Source organism: Lepidochelys kempii, chromosome 11, assembly GCF_965140285.1.
Source record: "Lepidochelys kempii isolate rLepKem1 chromosome 11, rLepKem1.hap1, whole genome shotgun sequence".
Taxonomy (NCBI): domain Eukaryota; kingdom Metazoa; phylum Chordata; order Testudines; family Cheloniidae; genus Lepidochelys; species Lepidochelys kempii.
Genome location: NC_136390.1, coordinates 41,129,519 through 41,147,223, shown reverse-complemented (window position 1 = coordinate 41,147,223; position 17,705 = coordinate 41,129,519). Strand labels below are relative to the sequence as shown.

At 42.1% G+C, this 17,705-nt stretch overlaps 1 protein-coding gene across 3 annotated transcripts in view; it reads right to left on the bottom strand.

The window, feature by feature from the left end:
- The window catches only part of RAPGEF4 (Rap guanine nucleotide exchange factor 4), a 227,678-nt gene extending 219,358 nt beyond the window's left edge, over positions 1 to 8,320 (bottom strand). For all 3 annotated transcript variants that reach the window (XM_073305859.2, XM_073305860.2, XM_073305869.2), the window contains exon 1: positions 8,201 to 8,320. In XM_073305859.2, the coding sequence (XP_073161960.1) occupies positions 8,201 to 8,265 (65 nt within the window). In that variant the 5' untranslated portion in view covers positions 8,266 to 8,320. The remainder of the gene's footprint in view (positions 1 to 8,200) is intronic.
- Positions 8,321 to 17,705: the final 9,385 nt, after the last annotated feature.

Here is a 17,705-nt window from a genome sequence, read left to right as displayed (position 1 = left end):
TTCACAAATGCAACTAGTCCTTCCATGGGCTAAAACTGCAACAGTTATTTCCAACACCATAAACACAAACTGAATGAGCTGACGAGTACAACTAACCACTACAGCTGAAAACCCTGCTCATTTTATTGGTGTTAAAGTATATTTTGCTTTGAAGTAGCTGCAAAAAGCAGCAGGGGTAGTCTTTTCCACCAGATGCTGCTCTCTGTGCCCTATGTACCCACTTCCACCCACCTTCTGGCAGGGAGGAGGAAAGGAGAAGACAGCAGCAGAATCTCAGCAGCAGGAGAATGCTCTCTGTCCCCTACATCGTCCCCTACATCACGTGGGAGTCGGAGAACAATGAAGCACATTTCTCTTCCAGACAGTTTTGGGGCTCACTGACTGGCTGCTAATGTTTCCCTTTGACTCTCTGATATATAAATGCTCTGAGAGAGGTAGGTATACGAGGACAGAATGAAAGATGGGACTTGAAATATGATGTCATGTCAGGAGATGGTGTTAACTTTAACGGAAGGGAGGACACTCAGCCCCTCCCAGGAGGTGCACAGCACCTAGTGAGGCAGTACTGCCAATCCCAAGCACTAAAAAAAGTCATGAGTTTGGCCTCCCAAAATCATCAGATGTTTTTAAAATAACAAAGCGGGGGGAGGGGGGAGTAATTGGCATTCAGTTTCCAAGTCTTTAGGGTTCATGTTTTCAAGCTCCCCCCACACACACACATACCCATCACCAGGAAATAAAAAAACAAAAACAAAAACCCACACCCTAAGATTATCATCTATCACATGACTCCAGGAGCTGTGGCTTTATGAAAAATACCAAATATCACAAGACTTGCAATAAACTCATGAGAACTGGAAACACCAGTAAGCGCAGTTGTTTAGATGTAAGTGTCTCAGAGCAGAGACTGTCTTTCTGAAAAAAGGTTTCAGAGTAGCAGCCGTGTTAGTCTGTATTCGCAAAAAGAAAAGGAGTACTTGTGGCACCTTAGAGACTACCCGATTTATTTGAGCATAAGCTTTCGTGAGCTACAGCTCTTTTCCAGTATGCTGTTTGTTTACCTAGGTTTTCCATTTGACTCAACAGGATAAATAAAGCAAGACTGGTCTCTTTATAGCCACTTTCACTTAATGATTTATCAGCACTAGCCCAGGACTCAAGTTTTGGGATTTACAATAGTGCATGGGAATAGTACAATAAAAACCAATATTTTGTATCAAACACCTTTAATATTGCAAAACTGAAACGCTACATATTAAGTTCAAACTACTTGGCAGTATCCCTTGAATAACCATTTGGCATGGAAACAAATACCGTATACACTCAGGCTATTCTGCTGAACAATAAATAGCGTTTTCTTCCAACTCAAAGGTCAGCTTTCAAGCTGTAACAACAGCGAGAGAAAAATATACTTGTTGAGTAATGACATTCATAGAGATTTATCTCCAGGTAGAAATTCGTTATTTGAATAGTGCAGCAGTTGCAGTTTCAACTACAGGAAAATATAGATCTGTTTTATTTTTTCATAATAAGGTTACCTTTAGGAAAATGACAAATACACTCCATATTAAAGAAAGAGATTAAAATTAAAAGGAAACTTATCTCTTTCATTTGTGAAAATACCCATTCCACATAATGCACACTTTAAAACTAAAATACAGATCAAATGTCATTGAATTAAACACGAGCTCTCATAAATATGAACTAGAGCTCAAAGACAGTTACCATTCCTTCTGATCAGAGTGGAGCTAGACAATATTACATTAAATGGCACATTTGCTTTATAATAGACATTTTGAGGGCTTTAATGTGAAGACTAGTGGAGATAAACATTGTTTGAAATGTACAACAGAACGATATGATTTAGTGACAAAAATATTCCGATATAAACTCTAGCCATGAGAATCCATGAACAGAGCTTTATCCTCATTGCCCCTGCGCCCATACATAGTCTAGCTTAATGCTGAAGTTAATAAATATTTTAACTTTACAGAAACTATAAGATAACTTCTGGAAGATTACATGGTCATATATAAATTTTGACAGCTGTTTAATTCAAAGATCATCCACTAAAGCCATTAAAGTTAATGTGCATTAACTCTATTGAAAAATTAGTAAGAATACTAAGAGTTGCTATAATGCAAAATACAGTTACAATGATAACAGAATAAAGGGAGTAACACAACACGAGCTGTAATGTACAATAAGTATCAAGATGCATAAACAACAAGGAGAAAATTAAATCTTGCATTTTGTATCAGTCCTAAATAACATTCTCATAAGCACACTGGGGAAATGTCTAAATAAAATTATTATAAGATGGGTGCATAACAGGTTGAAAGAAAATACTTAGAGTAGTTATGAATAGTTTTTTGTCAGACTGGGAGGATGTATCTAATGGAGTCCCACAAGAGTTTTGCATGGTCCAGTACTCTTCAATATTTTCATTAAAATGACTTGGAAATGGAGTAGAAAGTACAGTTATAACATTTGCAGATGACACCAAGCTGGGAGGGGTTGCAAGCGCAATGGATGACAGGATTAGAATTCAAAATGACCTTAATAAATTGGAGAATTGGTCTGAAATTAACAAGATGAAATGAAGATAAGGAAAAATCAAATGCACAAATACAAAATAGGGAACAACTAGCTAGGCAGTAGTATGGCTGAAAAGGACCTAGAGCTTATAGTGGACCACAAACTGAATACCAGTTAACAATGTAATTCAGTTGCAAAATAGGATAATATTCTGAGGTGTATTAACAAGAATGTCATTACATAAGACACAGGAGGTAACTGTCCTGCTCTAGTTGGCACTGGTGAGGCCTCAGCGGAGTACGATGTCCAGTTCCGGGCACCACACTTTTGAAAAGACGTGGACAAATTAGAGAATCCAGAGGAGGGCAATAAAAATGATAAAAGGTTTAAAAATACCTGACCTATGAGGAAAGATTGAAAAAACTGAGTAGGTTTAGTCCTGAAAAAAGAAGCTGTGAGGGGACCCAATAAAAGTCTTCAAATATGTTAAGGGCTGTAAAAAAGGATGATGATCAATTGTTCTCTATAGCTACTGAAGGTAAGACAAGAAGTAATCGGCTTAATCTGAAGCAAGGGAGATAAACGCTTTCTAACCATCAAGGTGGTAAGTACTGGAATAGGTTACCACGGGAGGTTGTGGAATCCCCACCATTGGAGGTTTTTAAGAACAGGTGGAACAAACATCTGTCAGGGAAGGTCTAGGTTTACTTTGTCCAGCCTTACTGCAGGGGGATGGACGTGAAAACTTCTCGCGGTTCCTTTCAATCCTACATATCTGTGATTCTATGGTCTGTTGACATGAGACCTGTGTAACTCCACTGAAGTTAATGCATTACACTGCCGCTGGAGTGAGGAAGTTGAGAATCAGGGCCAGTATTCTTAAATGAATAGTCTGACATTTATCGAGTAATTTAAATGTAATAATTTATGAAGTACAAATTTCAAGTTTGACTAAACCTGAGAGCCTGAATTTTATTTCAATGCGTGAAGAATAAACATGGGTAGGGAATGGTAGTTTCTAGGAAATACACATTTTGGGCAGTAGATTTTCAATTTATATCAGCTATTTTGTATGTTTCCTATTGGCAGCTGGGCTGGTACTTTATTTTGCCCCTGTTGCTCATTTAGAATAATTTAGCAATAGGTGTTTGGCAGTTGAACAGCTTAGGTTAAAACTGCTTTTTGAAGTAATTGTTTGAGAAGCACACTTTCTATAGCTCGTGGAGATGGCAAAAGCCTGATTGCTCAGGGACATGGGTTTTCTTCCTGTCTCTGCCACTGACTTGCTGTGTGAACTTGAAAAAACAGTTAACCTTTCTCTGGAAACCCCATTCTTGGAGATTTTTAAGAACATGTTGAACAAACACATGTCAAGGAAGGTCTAGGAATACTTGGTATTGCTCAGTGTGGGGGACGGGGACGGAGTAGATTACCCCTTGAGATCCCTTCCTGCCCTGCATTCCTATGATTAAAAAAATAATGTCATCTAGAATAGTGAAAAATAGTGAAAAAATATTGAAAAACAGAATAGTGAAAACTCACTGATGAAAGATCATTGATGACCACTTTGTTTTTGAGGACACAATTCTCAGTTCTCCTTAAATAAGGCTCCTTAACTAGATTTGATTAAAACTTTTTCAATTAAAATTTGTTGAAAAATGTGGTTTAATCAAAACTGACATTTGTCACTATTTTTCATTTTCAAGGAAAGTATTTGGGATTTTTTTTAAAAAAGCAACAATACGAAAAATGAAACATTTCACAGTTTTTGGATTTTATTTTTACAGTCCAAAAAATAATTTATTAATGTAAATAAAGTTCATTTTCCAGCCAGCTCTACCCTTTATACTGCTCTGACAATGCCAACATGTTTGCCAGGGCAGCGTAAAACAAACCTTACTATAAAAGACAATCAGGCCTTGGGTATCAAGGACAAAGGGAAAGGTGAGAGCAATAGCAAATGAGATGAGAAAGCTGTTATGTGGATTTTTGCTTGGAATACAAGACTTCAATGGTCAAAACCTAACAATATGCAAGAAGCAACACAGACAACTGCAGATGTATCCAGTGCAGACAGGTTTCCAGATGTCTCCAGAAAAGAAAAACCCTGGTGTTGCAGGAGAGGATACCACACATCATTTACTAGTGCACTCGTGTGCCATGAAAAGACCATCAGGCACATAATGCTTGTGTACTCACTTTGCCTATGTAGGTGTGTAAGGAAGGGAAGGCAGAAAGGAAGATAAGTACAGAATTAACTGTAATCCTGTATATGTAAAAATGGAAGCTGGTATAACTGGAAGTCCTAACCTTGTGATTACAGAAAACAAACCTTCTTGAGTTTACTTGAAGCACCTTGCTACTCCTGCCTTTGGCATGGATATTTTCAAGCAGAGCACCTTATAAAATGCAAAGAGGCTACAACATTACAGTATGCCCATATTAATATTAATTATCATAGTTGTAAAATGGCCTTAGGGGACAGACAGGAAAAGCTGTTTTTATTTATCATTGTCAGAAGACGGACTATGAAATGGGAAACTAGAAAACACTGGGCGAAACATTGTGATGTTCCTTCCAAGGAATTGTTATAAATATAAAACTGGACTAGAAACTTACATACACAGAAAGCAAGAGTGCTTCCTTACAGTCTTATATATTTTTTAAAAGAAATAAAACATGGTTGTCATAACCCACCTGATCTATCCATACTATTGCTTAAGTACAAGCCAATCAAGTTCTTACTTCCTTGAGGCAATGATACATTGCCCAGGATGGCAATCAGTGAGATCATTCTTCTTTCTGCTACCTTCTTTCTATCACCATGTATTCCCCTTTCAAAATCCCAGTTCTCCACTTTAGTTTGTCTGCACAATCACTATCAGTGCTACTCCTGTTTGCATTTATCACGAAGGGTATAAAGAGCTGGCTAGGTCCCAAACATACATATAATGAGCCAGACGGGAAATCCTGAATCAAATTTTTGGCCTGATCTTACCGTGCAGTCTTAGTCTAACTCTTAGTGAAATAAATGAAAATGTTGCCTGATTAAGGACTGCAAGATCAGTGTTCCACATGTGATATTTTATTCTTGTTAGATCTAAATAATGGAGACCTAAAGTCTAACAGGGTAACAAAAGATACAAAAAGTACCTATGTACAATATGCCCTCAAAACACCCATTCATATCTAAATAATTCATAAACAGCTTAGCCAAGATCATTACATTCTTGACACACCAGGATAGCAAAGTTACATGATTTGCTCTGTGATCTGCTCCTGCAGTCAAACATACCAGTCAGCTAAGGCACTGCAGGTTATATCGAACACACAGGAAAGCACAGAATTATAATGACAGAGCTGAAATCTTTGGGTTATCTAATTGTTGTGAGCACTGTACATCATTAAAAAGGGTGGTTTCAGAGTAACAGCCGTGTTAGTCTGTATTCGCAAAAAGAAAAGGAGTACTTGTGGCACCTTAGAGACTAACCAATTTATCTGAGCATAAGCTTTCGTGAGCTACAGCTCACTTCATCGGATGCATACTGTGGAAAGTTTAGAAGATCTTATTATATACACACAAAGCATGAAAAAATAATGAAAAAATACCTGAATCAAATTAAAACCCACAGAGGAATAAAAGCTGTATTCTGGTTTTGTGAAATGATGGAATTCTATAAAAGACACTCAGCCTGCCCTGAACACATACTGTATATTCATTTAAAATTAAAGGTTTGAAAAAAAATGTCAGTCTCGAACTCTCTCACGACACACGTTGGGGTAAAAGAAATCACAAGAACTGCTCATAGGCTGAATACATTAAACACATTTGAACAGATTTAGCAACCTTTTATTGAGATATATGCAGATAAGACATATGGAAAAATGCTAAGAGAGTGAGCCTGCTTTTGCTCCCATAGAAGTCAATGGCAAGACTCCCACTGACTTCAATGAAAACAGGATCAGGCTCCTTAAAAGACAAATTATTTCAGAACGCAACAAAATGTGGGTTCACCTCTTCTTGAGGATCTATTCTGTCCAGGAACAATGAAAAATTCTTAACACAACAGGATTTTGTGACTTTTTTTTGTCCCTCTGACTGTCATCTTTTCCCTGTGCTTTGTTCTTATGACATTAACATATAATGTCTTATGTGTCTTATTCCTAAGTGCTGATGTTTAGCCTCTGTGTTCAGTAATGTCATCAACAAGGCTATGCAGTAAAACATCAGTAATCCTAGCCCACATGCCCCTATGAAGTAATATACTTGTCACTATAGAGGTTCTTCACTTGCTAAAAATATGCTCTCATTTTAGCTTTTTATTAGTTCTAGTTTGCCAAATACCTCAAGGAGGAACATGAAGATTTTAGACACATTATTTTGTTTGAGATGTTTTGCTACCTCTATTTAAAGTTCCATTCTTCTTTTTTTTAAAATTTGGTTTGATAATCTGATTACATTCAGTTTTAAATTACCCTGGCTCCTTCTGTCACACTACATGTTAAACTACAGACTAACACGGCTGTTCCTCTGAAACCTGTCATTATGCAAGGCACTGCATTTAGCCGTATGGAGTGGAAATCTATCAACTGTATAAGTACTAACTGTTTAGTGTTTACTACTAGGCCTACAGTCTGATCCAACAGAAAATTATCCTGTCAGTGTTTTGGGAACAATTACAGTCCATTGATATGCTCTTTAAAGAGACTGCAGAGAAAACTTGTATTTATACAAGTTTCTACAAGCCAAGGGTCCTTCATCTGTGTCTAGGGTGGTGAGGATCTTCTTTTTTCAGCCTGGTGAATGGGGTAGCAGAATGGAGGTCTCCTTTTCTCCCCCCCACCCCCCATGGATGATGGAAGGGAGATCTGTGGGGAGATAAGGATGATCTTGATAGGATTCCTTCATGCAAACCTTCATCCACATGTGGAACAGGGCCTGTGAACACAACAAACCTAATGGGTGGGTTTCACCTACCCTAGGCATTCAGAAGGCAAGTAGTTGGGGTTGACTTTTAGACCATTACAGTCTATTAACTGAAAGCTTCACAAGAAGGTTTATACTGTAATCCCAATATGCAGTCATTCAAAGCATCCACTGGAGCTATTAACCGAGAGTGCACCAACCCTTATGTTATTTAGGATCAGAGAAGTTAGAGCTAGAAAAGACCTAGACCACAGTCCCACTCCCCATCAATGCGGGGTTTAACCTCTCCCATAATGCCCACACTAGGTTTTTATCATCAGCGCTGGAGGTATGCTCGTGTGCAGCTTACTGATTCCTCTGTCTCCTGCACCTCTCGGCAACCCATGCAACGCCAGCAGCAGCCCTAGACCAACAACCACGGGAACCCGGGCCGGGGGGAGGGGGGACTTTGATACATTTCACCTCCACCACGTGCAATATTTCCTAGGCACCAGAATCCCACGGCAACGAGACCCGCTGGGCTCTTACAATGGCACTAAACCCCCTCTCCCGCCGGTGCATATACCAACCCTTCCTATGGGCAGTTTCCCAGCCCCCGAACGGCCCCACGGCTCCCCCCAGGCACGCTGCCTACGACCTGCACGCCGCCCGTGTAAGCCGGGCTTATCTGGGGAGCTGAGGCCGCAGGCACAGCGGGGCCCCCTCGCACGCCCGCTCCCGGGAAGATGCTGGTACCTTTTATCCAGGCAAGCGATCCACTCGCTGGAGGAGGACGAATGGGAAGCGTGAGCAGCGACCATGTTTGCCCGGCTCTCTGCGTACCCAGGCGGCGGCGGCGGCGGCGGCTCTGCCCCCTCCCCTGCTCCCTGCCTCCCCCTCCCCCGCGCCTGCGGCTGCTGCCTCTCCCCGCGCTGAGCAATGGGCTCTCCCAGCCGCAGCTCCGGCTGCCTCCGCGTGGCCAGAGCCACCTGGCCCCGCGCCCCGGCTGCCCGCGGCTCAGGTGCTGGCTCTGAGCAGGGCGGGCCCTCGGCTCACGGCAGAGCGGAGCTGGCGGGGAGCCCGCAGCCGGGAAAGACACAGCTGGGCGGGCACCTTGCGTGAGAAAAACTCAGGGGAAGGGACCGAGCCACCCTCTAGCGTCGGCATCCGCGTCATCCCGCCAGGCGCTGCAGGGCTGTGTGGGGCCTCAGCCCCCCGCGCTCCAGTCCCAGCAACAGAGGAGCTGGACCGAGGGGCTTGAAGTGGTTTCCGTCAGGTGGCATCTCCATCACTGGAGAGTTTTAAGAGCAGATTAGACAGACACCTGTCAGGGACCGTCTGGATAATACTTAGTCCTGCCATGAGCGCAGGGGACTGGAGTAGCTGCCCTCTCAAGCTCCCTGCCAGTCCTATGTGGCTATGATCTACCCGGTTTACAGTTTGGGTGAATCCTCCCCCTGCCCCAAATCAGGGGAAAGCAAGTCAATTAACCTTGGCCAGTCCACCCAGAGAGCCCAATGCTGGGAGAGGTGCCATAGACATCTCCAACTCATAAAAGCCAGTTATGTAACAATAAAATTGGCTTTCATGGGGTTGGGGAGGTGCATACATAAATACAAGGTAAAGCATTTGCTATTGTTTTAGTCAGGAGAAACAGCAGTTTCTGAGCAGAGAAATACTCTCTTTGGTGTGAGGCAGAAAGTTAAAGGCGAGAAGCTTTTCATTTTTTCTCCCAGACAGAAAAGTAATGGAGTGTTGCTCTTCATTTCAGAGCCTTCTGTCCAGTGGAGGTGAGGCTCTCTGCTAGGATGTCATTGACTGTCAGAAAGAGGGTCCTGAACCTCCCGGGGCAAAGCAGGGCCTGCAACAGACTGCTCCAGGAGATGTAGAGGGACTTTGCTAGCAGATCATAATAGCTCTTGGAAGTGCAGAAGGAGATGCTGGAACAGGACTGACAGAAGCAGTTGCAATTGAGAGAATGTTGGAGAGGGATGAGAGAATGGTAGCCAAATACATTGCCCATGACCTAAGTTCCCTCTAATCTGCAGCCGCACAGCAGCCTATCAAGGGCCTCTCCTGCAGCCCTGGCCCTTCCCCAAATCCCTGTCCCTGCCCCGCCTCTTCTCCGCCTCCTCCCCTGAGGCTCCCCACTCCTCCCCCTCCCTCCTGGAAAGTCCTGGAAATAGTCATATTTATGTAGTGTCATTCCTGTTCTGTCCCCAGCAAAAGCATCACACAGACAGGCCCAGACCCTTTGTTTCTCCCCGCCTCCAACTTTGAAAGTATCTTGTCTCCTCATTGGTCATTGTGGTCAGGTGCCAGCGAGGTTATCCTAGCTTCTTAACCGTTTACAGGTGAAAGGGTTTTTCCTCTGGCCAGGAGGGATTTTATAGGTGTTTACCCTTCCCTTTATATTTATGACATGAGTACACATAAAGGTGCATGATAATTAGATCCAGGATTAGATAGGTTTGTGCTTAATAACTTTCAAATGGACGGTAAGTTATATACAGATGAACTCCAGGACTCATCTATTCTAGCTACAATAGTGGATAAAGACTTAACATAAACAGATACATAAAATAGAATAGAACCAGTCAATCTTTGTTTACTCTTCTTTTTTTAATGTAAAGGTTGCAGTGTCTGGCCCTTTATACATGGCAGGTAATCACCAATGCTATCATGTTATTTATTAGTAATTAAGAACAAAACACATTAGCAGGATAACTCTAGATACCAACTATTAGTATTTGGTTTGCAGAAGATAATCATGAAACTTGTCTTTCAATTCTGAAAGAACAGAGATTCACACTAAACACCTGCAGTGTCTTTACCCTTTGACAATGGATGCTATCAGGAGTGCTATATAGGTTAGTAAAGTGTATTTTTATATGTGTATATTCCCAAATAAAGAAAATCCTTTTAGGATTACCATTAAGGTTGCTAAAAGAGTGCAAATTAAGACAAGATATTAAACCACATCTTTATAAAACAAAAAAACATCACAACCAAAACCCTGCAAACATTAAGAATTATGGAAATAACCTAAGTTGACAAAAATAAATTCTCACATTAACCTTGACATGCAGTTCACAACAAAACAGACCAACAAACAGAAAAATTCTCACTGAAACATATAGCCCAAATTCACAGCTGCAGCTAAGGACAGTAAAGGGCAACCCAGGGACAGAGGAGTGCGCGGGAAGGTGCCAGGAAGACTTTTCTCATCTTTGTGCACTCCTGACCAGAACTCAGCAGTATGTTGGTCACTTCCCCAAGCACAACTTAGAACTGCCTGAATGCCAGTTGACTCATACATTCACCATTACAAACTGGCTCCTATAACAGAAATCCACTTAATCACACTAATTTGGTTATTTCTTGAATGCGATAGCTTTATGAAGAATGCTATGACCAAGTATGCAGACTAAACTATACATCTGCCAACATGGGAATTTAAAGATGTCTAGTGCTGAGAAAACAAGAGGATGAAAAAAATTGGGCATTGAAACAATGTTGAAACAAACATGTTGAAAAGTGCTAATTTTTATTAATTAATATGTAAAAGTGCTGTCCTAGAGTTATGAAATTTTCTGGAAAAAGTTTCCCCCTAATGCAGTGGTTCTCAAACTTTTGTACTGGTGACCCCTTTCAGACAGCAAGCCTGAGTGTGACCCCGCCTCCCCCATACATTAAAAACACTTTTTTACATATTTAACACCAACATAAATGCTGTAGGTAAAGCGGGGATTAGGGTGAGGCTGACAGCTCACAACCCCCCACGTAATAACCTCACGACCCTCTGAGGGGTCCTGACCCCAAGTTTGAGAACCCATGCCCTAATGTATGTTATGTACAGAACAAGTCATTCACTCAGATTTAAGGTTAAAGATATGGTAGGTGGGTGTCACAATAAGGATTACAAAACAGTGGAGCCCTTAATACAACTTTGACTAAGGAGACACTGCCATGCTTCCATAACTTTATGTTTGCAGTGTTGTGGCTATGTTCATCCCAGGATATGAGAGACAAGCTAGGTGAAATAATATCTTTTATTGGACTTCTGTTGGTGGAAGGGACAAGCTTCTGTCCTACATACAGCTCTTCCTCAGGTTGGGGAAGGAAATCAGAGTATCTGACAGCTTATCTACTGTAGAAACGCTACAGTGCTACACTACCTATCCCTACAAGAGGGTTCTCCTGGTAATTCACCTCTCTGAGAGGCGGTAGCTAGGTCAATGGAAGAATTCTTCTGTTGACCTAGGGCTGTCTACATAGAGATTTAGGTGAACAATGTAGCTGTTTTGACCTAACTTTTTAGTGTAGCCCAGGACTGAGCTAAATACAAGTTGGGACAGATTGTTAAATATATTAATTTAAGTTGAAGTAGCCAATTAGACAGTTTTACATAAAGAGTTTATACATGCTGTAGGTGACCATTTAAAATGAAGTAGGCAATTAAGGGCTGGTATACACTGAAAATTTTCATCAGCATAGCTACATCTGTCAGGTGTTTGAAAAATCCACACCCCCAGGACATAGCTATGCCAACCTAACCTAACTTCCATCTTCCTAGCTACTGTCTTTTGGGGAAGTGGATTAATTTACTACAGTGATAGGAGCACCCCTCCCATTGCTGTCATGAGTGTCTTCTATGAGTGAAGCACCACACCAGTGCATTAAGTACCCTCCATTGCTTGGGTCCTATTGTAGTGAGGCAGACCTTTATTATGTTCAAGAATGGGAGTCCATGGGCATTATATACCTCCATGACAGGTCCTATTGTTCATTATGCCTCCTCTTAGCTATTGGGTCACTAACAGATATTATACAGTATGAGATGGTTAAAAAGCAAGAAATGTCTATTTCGTTATCTTTACAATATTGTTTTCAAACTTAATTCAAATTGTTTTCATCCTCAAATACATTTTATTAAGTTAAGAAATATATTTGATTTTAATCTTAATAAAATGGGGCCTTCTTCACTGTAAATAAGTTTGATGTAAGTGTAGTATTCCCCCACTCTGCCAGCAGTAAGCTCAGGAATTCAAGAACATTTGGTCTGCAATTCTATTTTCAAACAACATACTGATATATAAGCATTTTAAAAACAAATGCACTGATCTTCACTTCAAGATTCTTCTACTTATTTACATTTCTTTATTGTTAAAAAGATATGTGTGGTGCAGACCCCCACCTGGCTGCAATCACACCTCCCTATGATGATTTATATGTAACTATATTCTCTCCGGTCATGAAAAACTCATTGCAGGAAGGAGATATGTGGAGAATTTTATTTAGAGGACCATTTAGAGCACCCTACAGAAACTCTCAGGAGATGTGCAGAGAGGATGGGGTTCTCAGACTTGTGAGAAAGCAGGGTTCCCCATCTACAGATTGTTAGACATCTTTATGGTCTTTTAGGTCCTCAGTATTACTCTCTGCTCAGCTGTATTCTCCATATCTCTGCTGCTCCTAGATAGTTAATGTTGCTCACTTCTGTCCCTCAGCTCCCTCATCTGTAAAATGGATAATAATTCACATATCTGAGTCAGATGCTGTAATAATTAGTGTTTTCAAACCACTCTGAAGATTAAAAGTCCTAAGTATTTTATATACAATGATGATCTTATGTGCTGCACTACTTTAAAAACCCCCACAACTTTCAATTTCCAATTAGCAAATTCCATTTTAAGAGCCCCTCTAGAAGACATATGACTAAGTGTCCAATCCTGTGAAGTGCTTGTGATACTCCCCACAGGTTACTCAGAATCATAAGTCACTGTGTTACTCTTCTCCCTTAGCAAGAGAGCTTTGCTGACACTTGCTCTCTGTCAGATCCCTGCAGCACAGTCTGTCCACCTCACCAACAAACGCCTCAAGATTGCTGGTCCAAACTTTGCCTTGCTGGTTACCTACAGCGCACTCCAGTTTGAGTTCCCCAGAGACATTTCTCTGCAGTATCCAGTCCCTGTCACCGGACAGTCACAGAAATTAAGTGTGCTGCCTCTAAAGAGACAGCACTTCACTTTAATACGCTGCACTGAGGTGGTTTTGTAAAAAAAAAAAAAAAGGATACGTTTATTAATAGAGAACAGAGATTTAAGTAAAAAGAAAAGAAAAAAGCTCACTTATGCTTATGCTCAAATAAATTGGTTAGTCTCTAAGGTGCCACAAGTCCTCCTTTTCTTTTTGCGGATACAGACTAACACGGCTGCTACTCTGAAACCAGAGATTTAAGTGATATTAAGAAGGAGAAAACAAGACAGGTGTGGTTACAAAAAAAACAGCACACACTTTCCAGTGACTAAAACTTAATTTTAGCAAGTTACATTATTTACCTAAGGAGGTTTTTAAACTTACGTCAAGTTATCGGCAAGTCCATTCATTCAGGTAGGAGAGTCCCTTTCCACAGAAATTAGGCCCCTGAATGGTGGATAGCTAAAATGTCCTTTTACTCCCTTTATATTATCCAAAGTCCATTGCCTTTGCTTCCAGAGCCAGGAAGACTTCCCAGGGGCACAGTCTGTGTCCTGCTGTTTCCTCCCCTGCTTGTTAGCTTAATTGCTTTGTTTACCTTATATGTAAATATACTTTCATTGTCTTCTGCCAGTAATCAAGCCCATTAGACAGGGAAATCCACATTCCTTTGTCTAGGGTGGGCTTGATTTATGCACTGCCTCCAAAACACATTTTAAGAACATATTTCCCGCACACATATATAGTTATTTATACACAACCCATACACACATCACACAATGATATTCATGACCAGTATTTCACCAGTTTACATGTAATATGTTACAAGATACCTTTTGTATCCATATCATGACAACAGTGTTTTGCAGGGTAGTGTCAGGCCTGATATGAGTTACAGTATAGAGAGCCTCTTCCTGTGGGCATTGAGGGGCTGTTGATCATAGTGCCGATTGCCTTTAACTTTTGCTAAATCCAATCCTGAAGTTCTTCTATAGTAGCAGCTTCAGGCAAAACTTGCACTGAACTGATTTGAATGTGACCCTTCACACATTCTAAGGGACTATTCAAGGTGAAGAGCTTAAATTTAGAACTTTGCTAGACACTACAAATCATGGTCTTCATAAAGACATTGGATTTATGGCATATTACAATAATCTGTAACCCACTAACCTTCTTTTTTATCCTATGACTACAGGGGTGTTAATGGGACACTTCACCTTGAATGGTCCCTTAGAATATGTGCTAACTACTTATTCCAAACTGTCTGTTTGATCTTGTATTTAGCTCTGACACTCAGGGCTTGTCTACACTTGGCACTTTACAGCACTGCAACGTTCTTGCTCAGGGGTGTGAAAAAACACCTCCCTGAGCACTGCAAGTTTCAGTGCTGTAAAACGCCAGTGTGGACAGTGCACCAGCCGCGCTCCCAGCGCCGGTAGCTATTCCCCTCACGGAGGTGGGTTTTTTATAGTGCTGGGAGAGTTCTCTCCCAGTGCTGGTGCCGCAAATACATAGCCATGTTAAAGCGCTGCCGTGGCCTCAGAGTACCTGAGAAGAGCTCTGTGTAGCTCAAAAGCTTGTCTCTCTCAGCAAGAGAAGTTAGTCCAATAAAAGACATTACCTCACCCACCTTGTCTCCGTATGTGACAAAGGGCACAGCCACACTGGAGAGTTTACAGCGGTGCAGTTGCACTGATGCAGCTGCACCATTGTAAGCTCTCTAACGTAGCCGTTCTAAGCCAACAGGAGAGAGCTCTCCCACTGGCTTACCCCCGCGAGCTCTCCCACGAACATAGCGCTGTCCACACTGGCACTTATGTTGGTGTAACTTATGTTCTCGGGGGGGGTGATTTATTCAACCCCCTGACTGACATAAGTTATACTGCAGCAAGTGCTAGTGTAGACATAGCCAAAATAAGTCTCAGGTCACCCCAAGTGACACATCCCCACAACTCGTATCTGTCGTGAACTATCTAAGGGCTTGGCTACACTTGCAGATGTAGAGCGCTGGGAGGTAAACCAGCCTTCGGAGACCGCAGCAGGGAAAACGCTGCCGTGTGTTTACACTGTCAGCTGCAAGCGCACTGGCGTGGCCACGTTAGCAGCTCTTGCAACGCCACAGAGAGCAGTGCATTGTGGTAGCTATCCCAGGGTGCAAGTGGCTGCAGCGTGCTTTTCAAATGTGGGGGGGAGGGGGTTGAGTGTGACAGGGAGTGTGTTGTGTGTATGTGGGGGGAGAAACAGCGTGTTTTGGGGGGCAGAGACTGGGTCAGCATGCTGTCTTGTAAGTTCAGACAGCAGCAGACCCCTCTCCCCCTGCCTCTCTCTCTCTCTCACATACACTCACAGCAGCATTCCACAGTAATGGTTGGCTTTGTCTCAGAGCAGATGAGCATGCCGGCTGTCAGAAAGGGAGTTTTGAAAGGGCATATCCGCATTCCTACAGCTGAGTTCAAAACAATGACAGGAGTGGCCACTTAACTTCAGGGGATTATGGGACGTTTCCGGAGGCCAATCACAGCGCAGTAATGCAACACGTCATCCACACTGACACCCAAGCATTTCAGCCCAGGCGCAGCAAGCTTTATGCTTCTCGTGGAGGTGAATTACCAGGAGCGCTCCAGCTGCAGAGTCCAGGCACTCTACGTGCCTTGCCAGTGTGGACACCTCAGTAGTTAAGGCGCACGGGGCTGATTTAATGTGCTCTAACTTGCAAGTGGAGCCAAGCCCTGAGACATGGAACTCCCTTACTTGAAACTTTCTTTGTGAAAAATGGTGGCCCATGTCACCAGCCCTTCTCCTTCAACCTCCAAGACACATATACACCCTTTAGCGGGGCTAATATGAGCTAGCAAAACAGGGATGTTTCAGAGTGTGAAGCTGTGGATCCTGCATTTGCAGATAGAGGAGCTTGGTGTGTGTTGTGTTTGTTCCCTGTTTGTATTTTTCTTTATGAGGGTTGTGTGGCTGGGCTATGTGCCCCTGAACTGGCCAGTGAGACAGATCTGTTTATGCCTCAGTGAAGGCCTTTGAACAGAACCAGTGTTTCAGATCTCTGAGTGGTTGTTCCCTCTCTGTTTGTGAGGGTGGGAACTGAGCACTGAGGCTTAGTCAGTTGCCAGGTGAACAGGACTGGCAAACTGGATGAGTTTCAGTGGGGGTTTACAGAGGGAGGATGATTTCTGTTTTAGGTATGTCACTATACCAAATAGCGGATATGGATGGTGACAGAAAAACTGCTGTGACCTACCTTAGATGTGCTATGTTTTCCTTTCTTCTGGAAGACGGAAGGAATTTCTACAAGTTGGTGGACATACTTGAGGAGAAGTTATGTGGTTTGAAAGCATAAGTTGCAACCTTGTGCAGCTGATCGCCATATTTGGAGTCGGGAAGGAATTTTCCTCCAGGGCAGATTGGAAGAGGCCCTGGAGGTTTTTCGCCTTCCTCTGTAGCATGGGGCATGGGTCACTTGCTGGAGGATTCTCTGCTCCTTGAGGTCTTTAAACCACGATTTGAGGACTTCAATAGCTCAGACATAGGGGAGAGGTTTTTCACAGGAGTGGGTGGGTGAGATTCTCTGGCCTGGATAGATAATAAGACAGAAAATATCATAATTCCTCTATATGAATCCATTGTACACGCACATCTTGAATATTGCATGCAGATCTGGTCACACCATCTCAAAAAGGATATATTGGAATTGGAAAATATAGGGAGAAGGACAACAAAAATTATTAGGGGTATGGAACAGCTTCTGTTATGAGGGGAGATTAAAAATACTTAGATTTTTCAGCTTGGAAAAGAGACTACTTTAAAAGAGATATGATAGAGGTCTATAAAATCTTGACTGGTGTGGAGAAAGTGAATAAGGAAATGTTATTTACTCCTTCACAAAACACAAGAACTAGAGGGTCACTCAATTAAATTAATAGGCAGCAGATTTAAAACAAACAAAAGGAAGTACTTCTTCACATAATGCACAGTCAACCTGTGGAACTTTTTGCCAGGGGATGTTGTGAAGACCAAAACCATAACAGGGTTAAAAAAAAGACCTAGATAAATTCATGGAGGATAGGTCAATCAATGGCTATTAGCCAGGATGGGCAAGGATGTAACCCCATGCTCTGAGTGTCCCTAGCCTCTGTTTGCCATTAATTGGGAGTGGATGACAGGGGATGGATCACTTGATTACCTCTTCTGTTCATTCCCTCTGAAGCACCTGTCATTGGCCACTGTTGAAAGACAGGATACTGGGCAAGATGGACCACTGATCTGACCCACG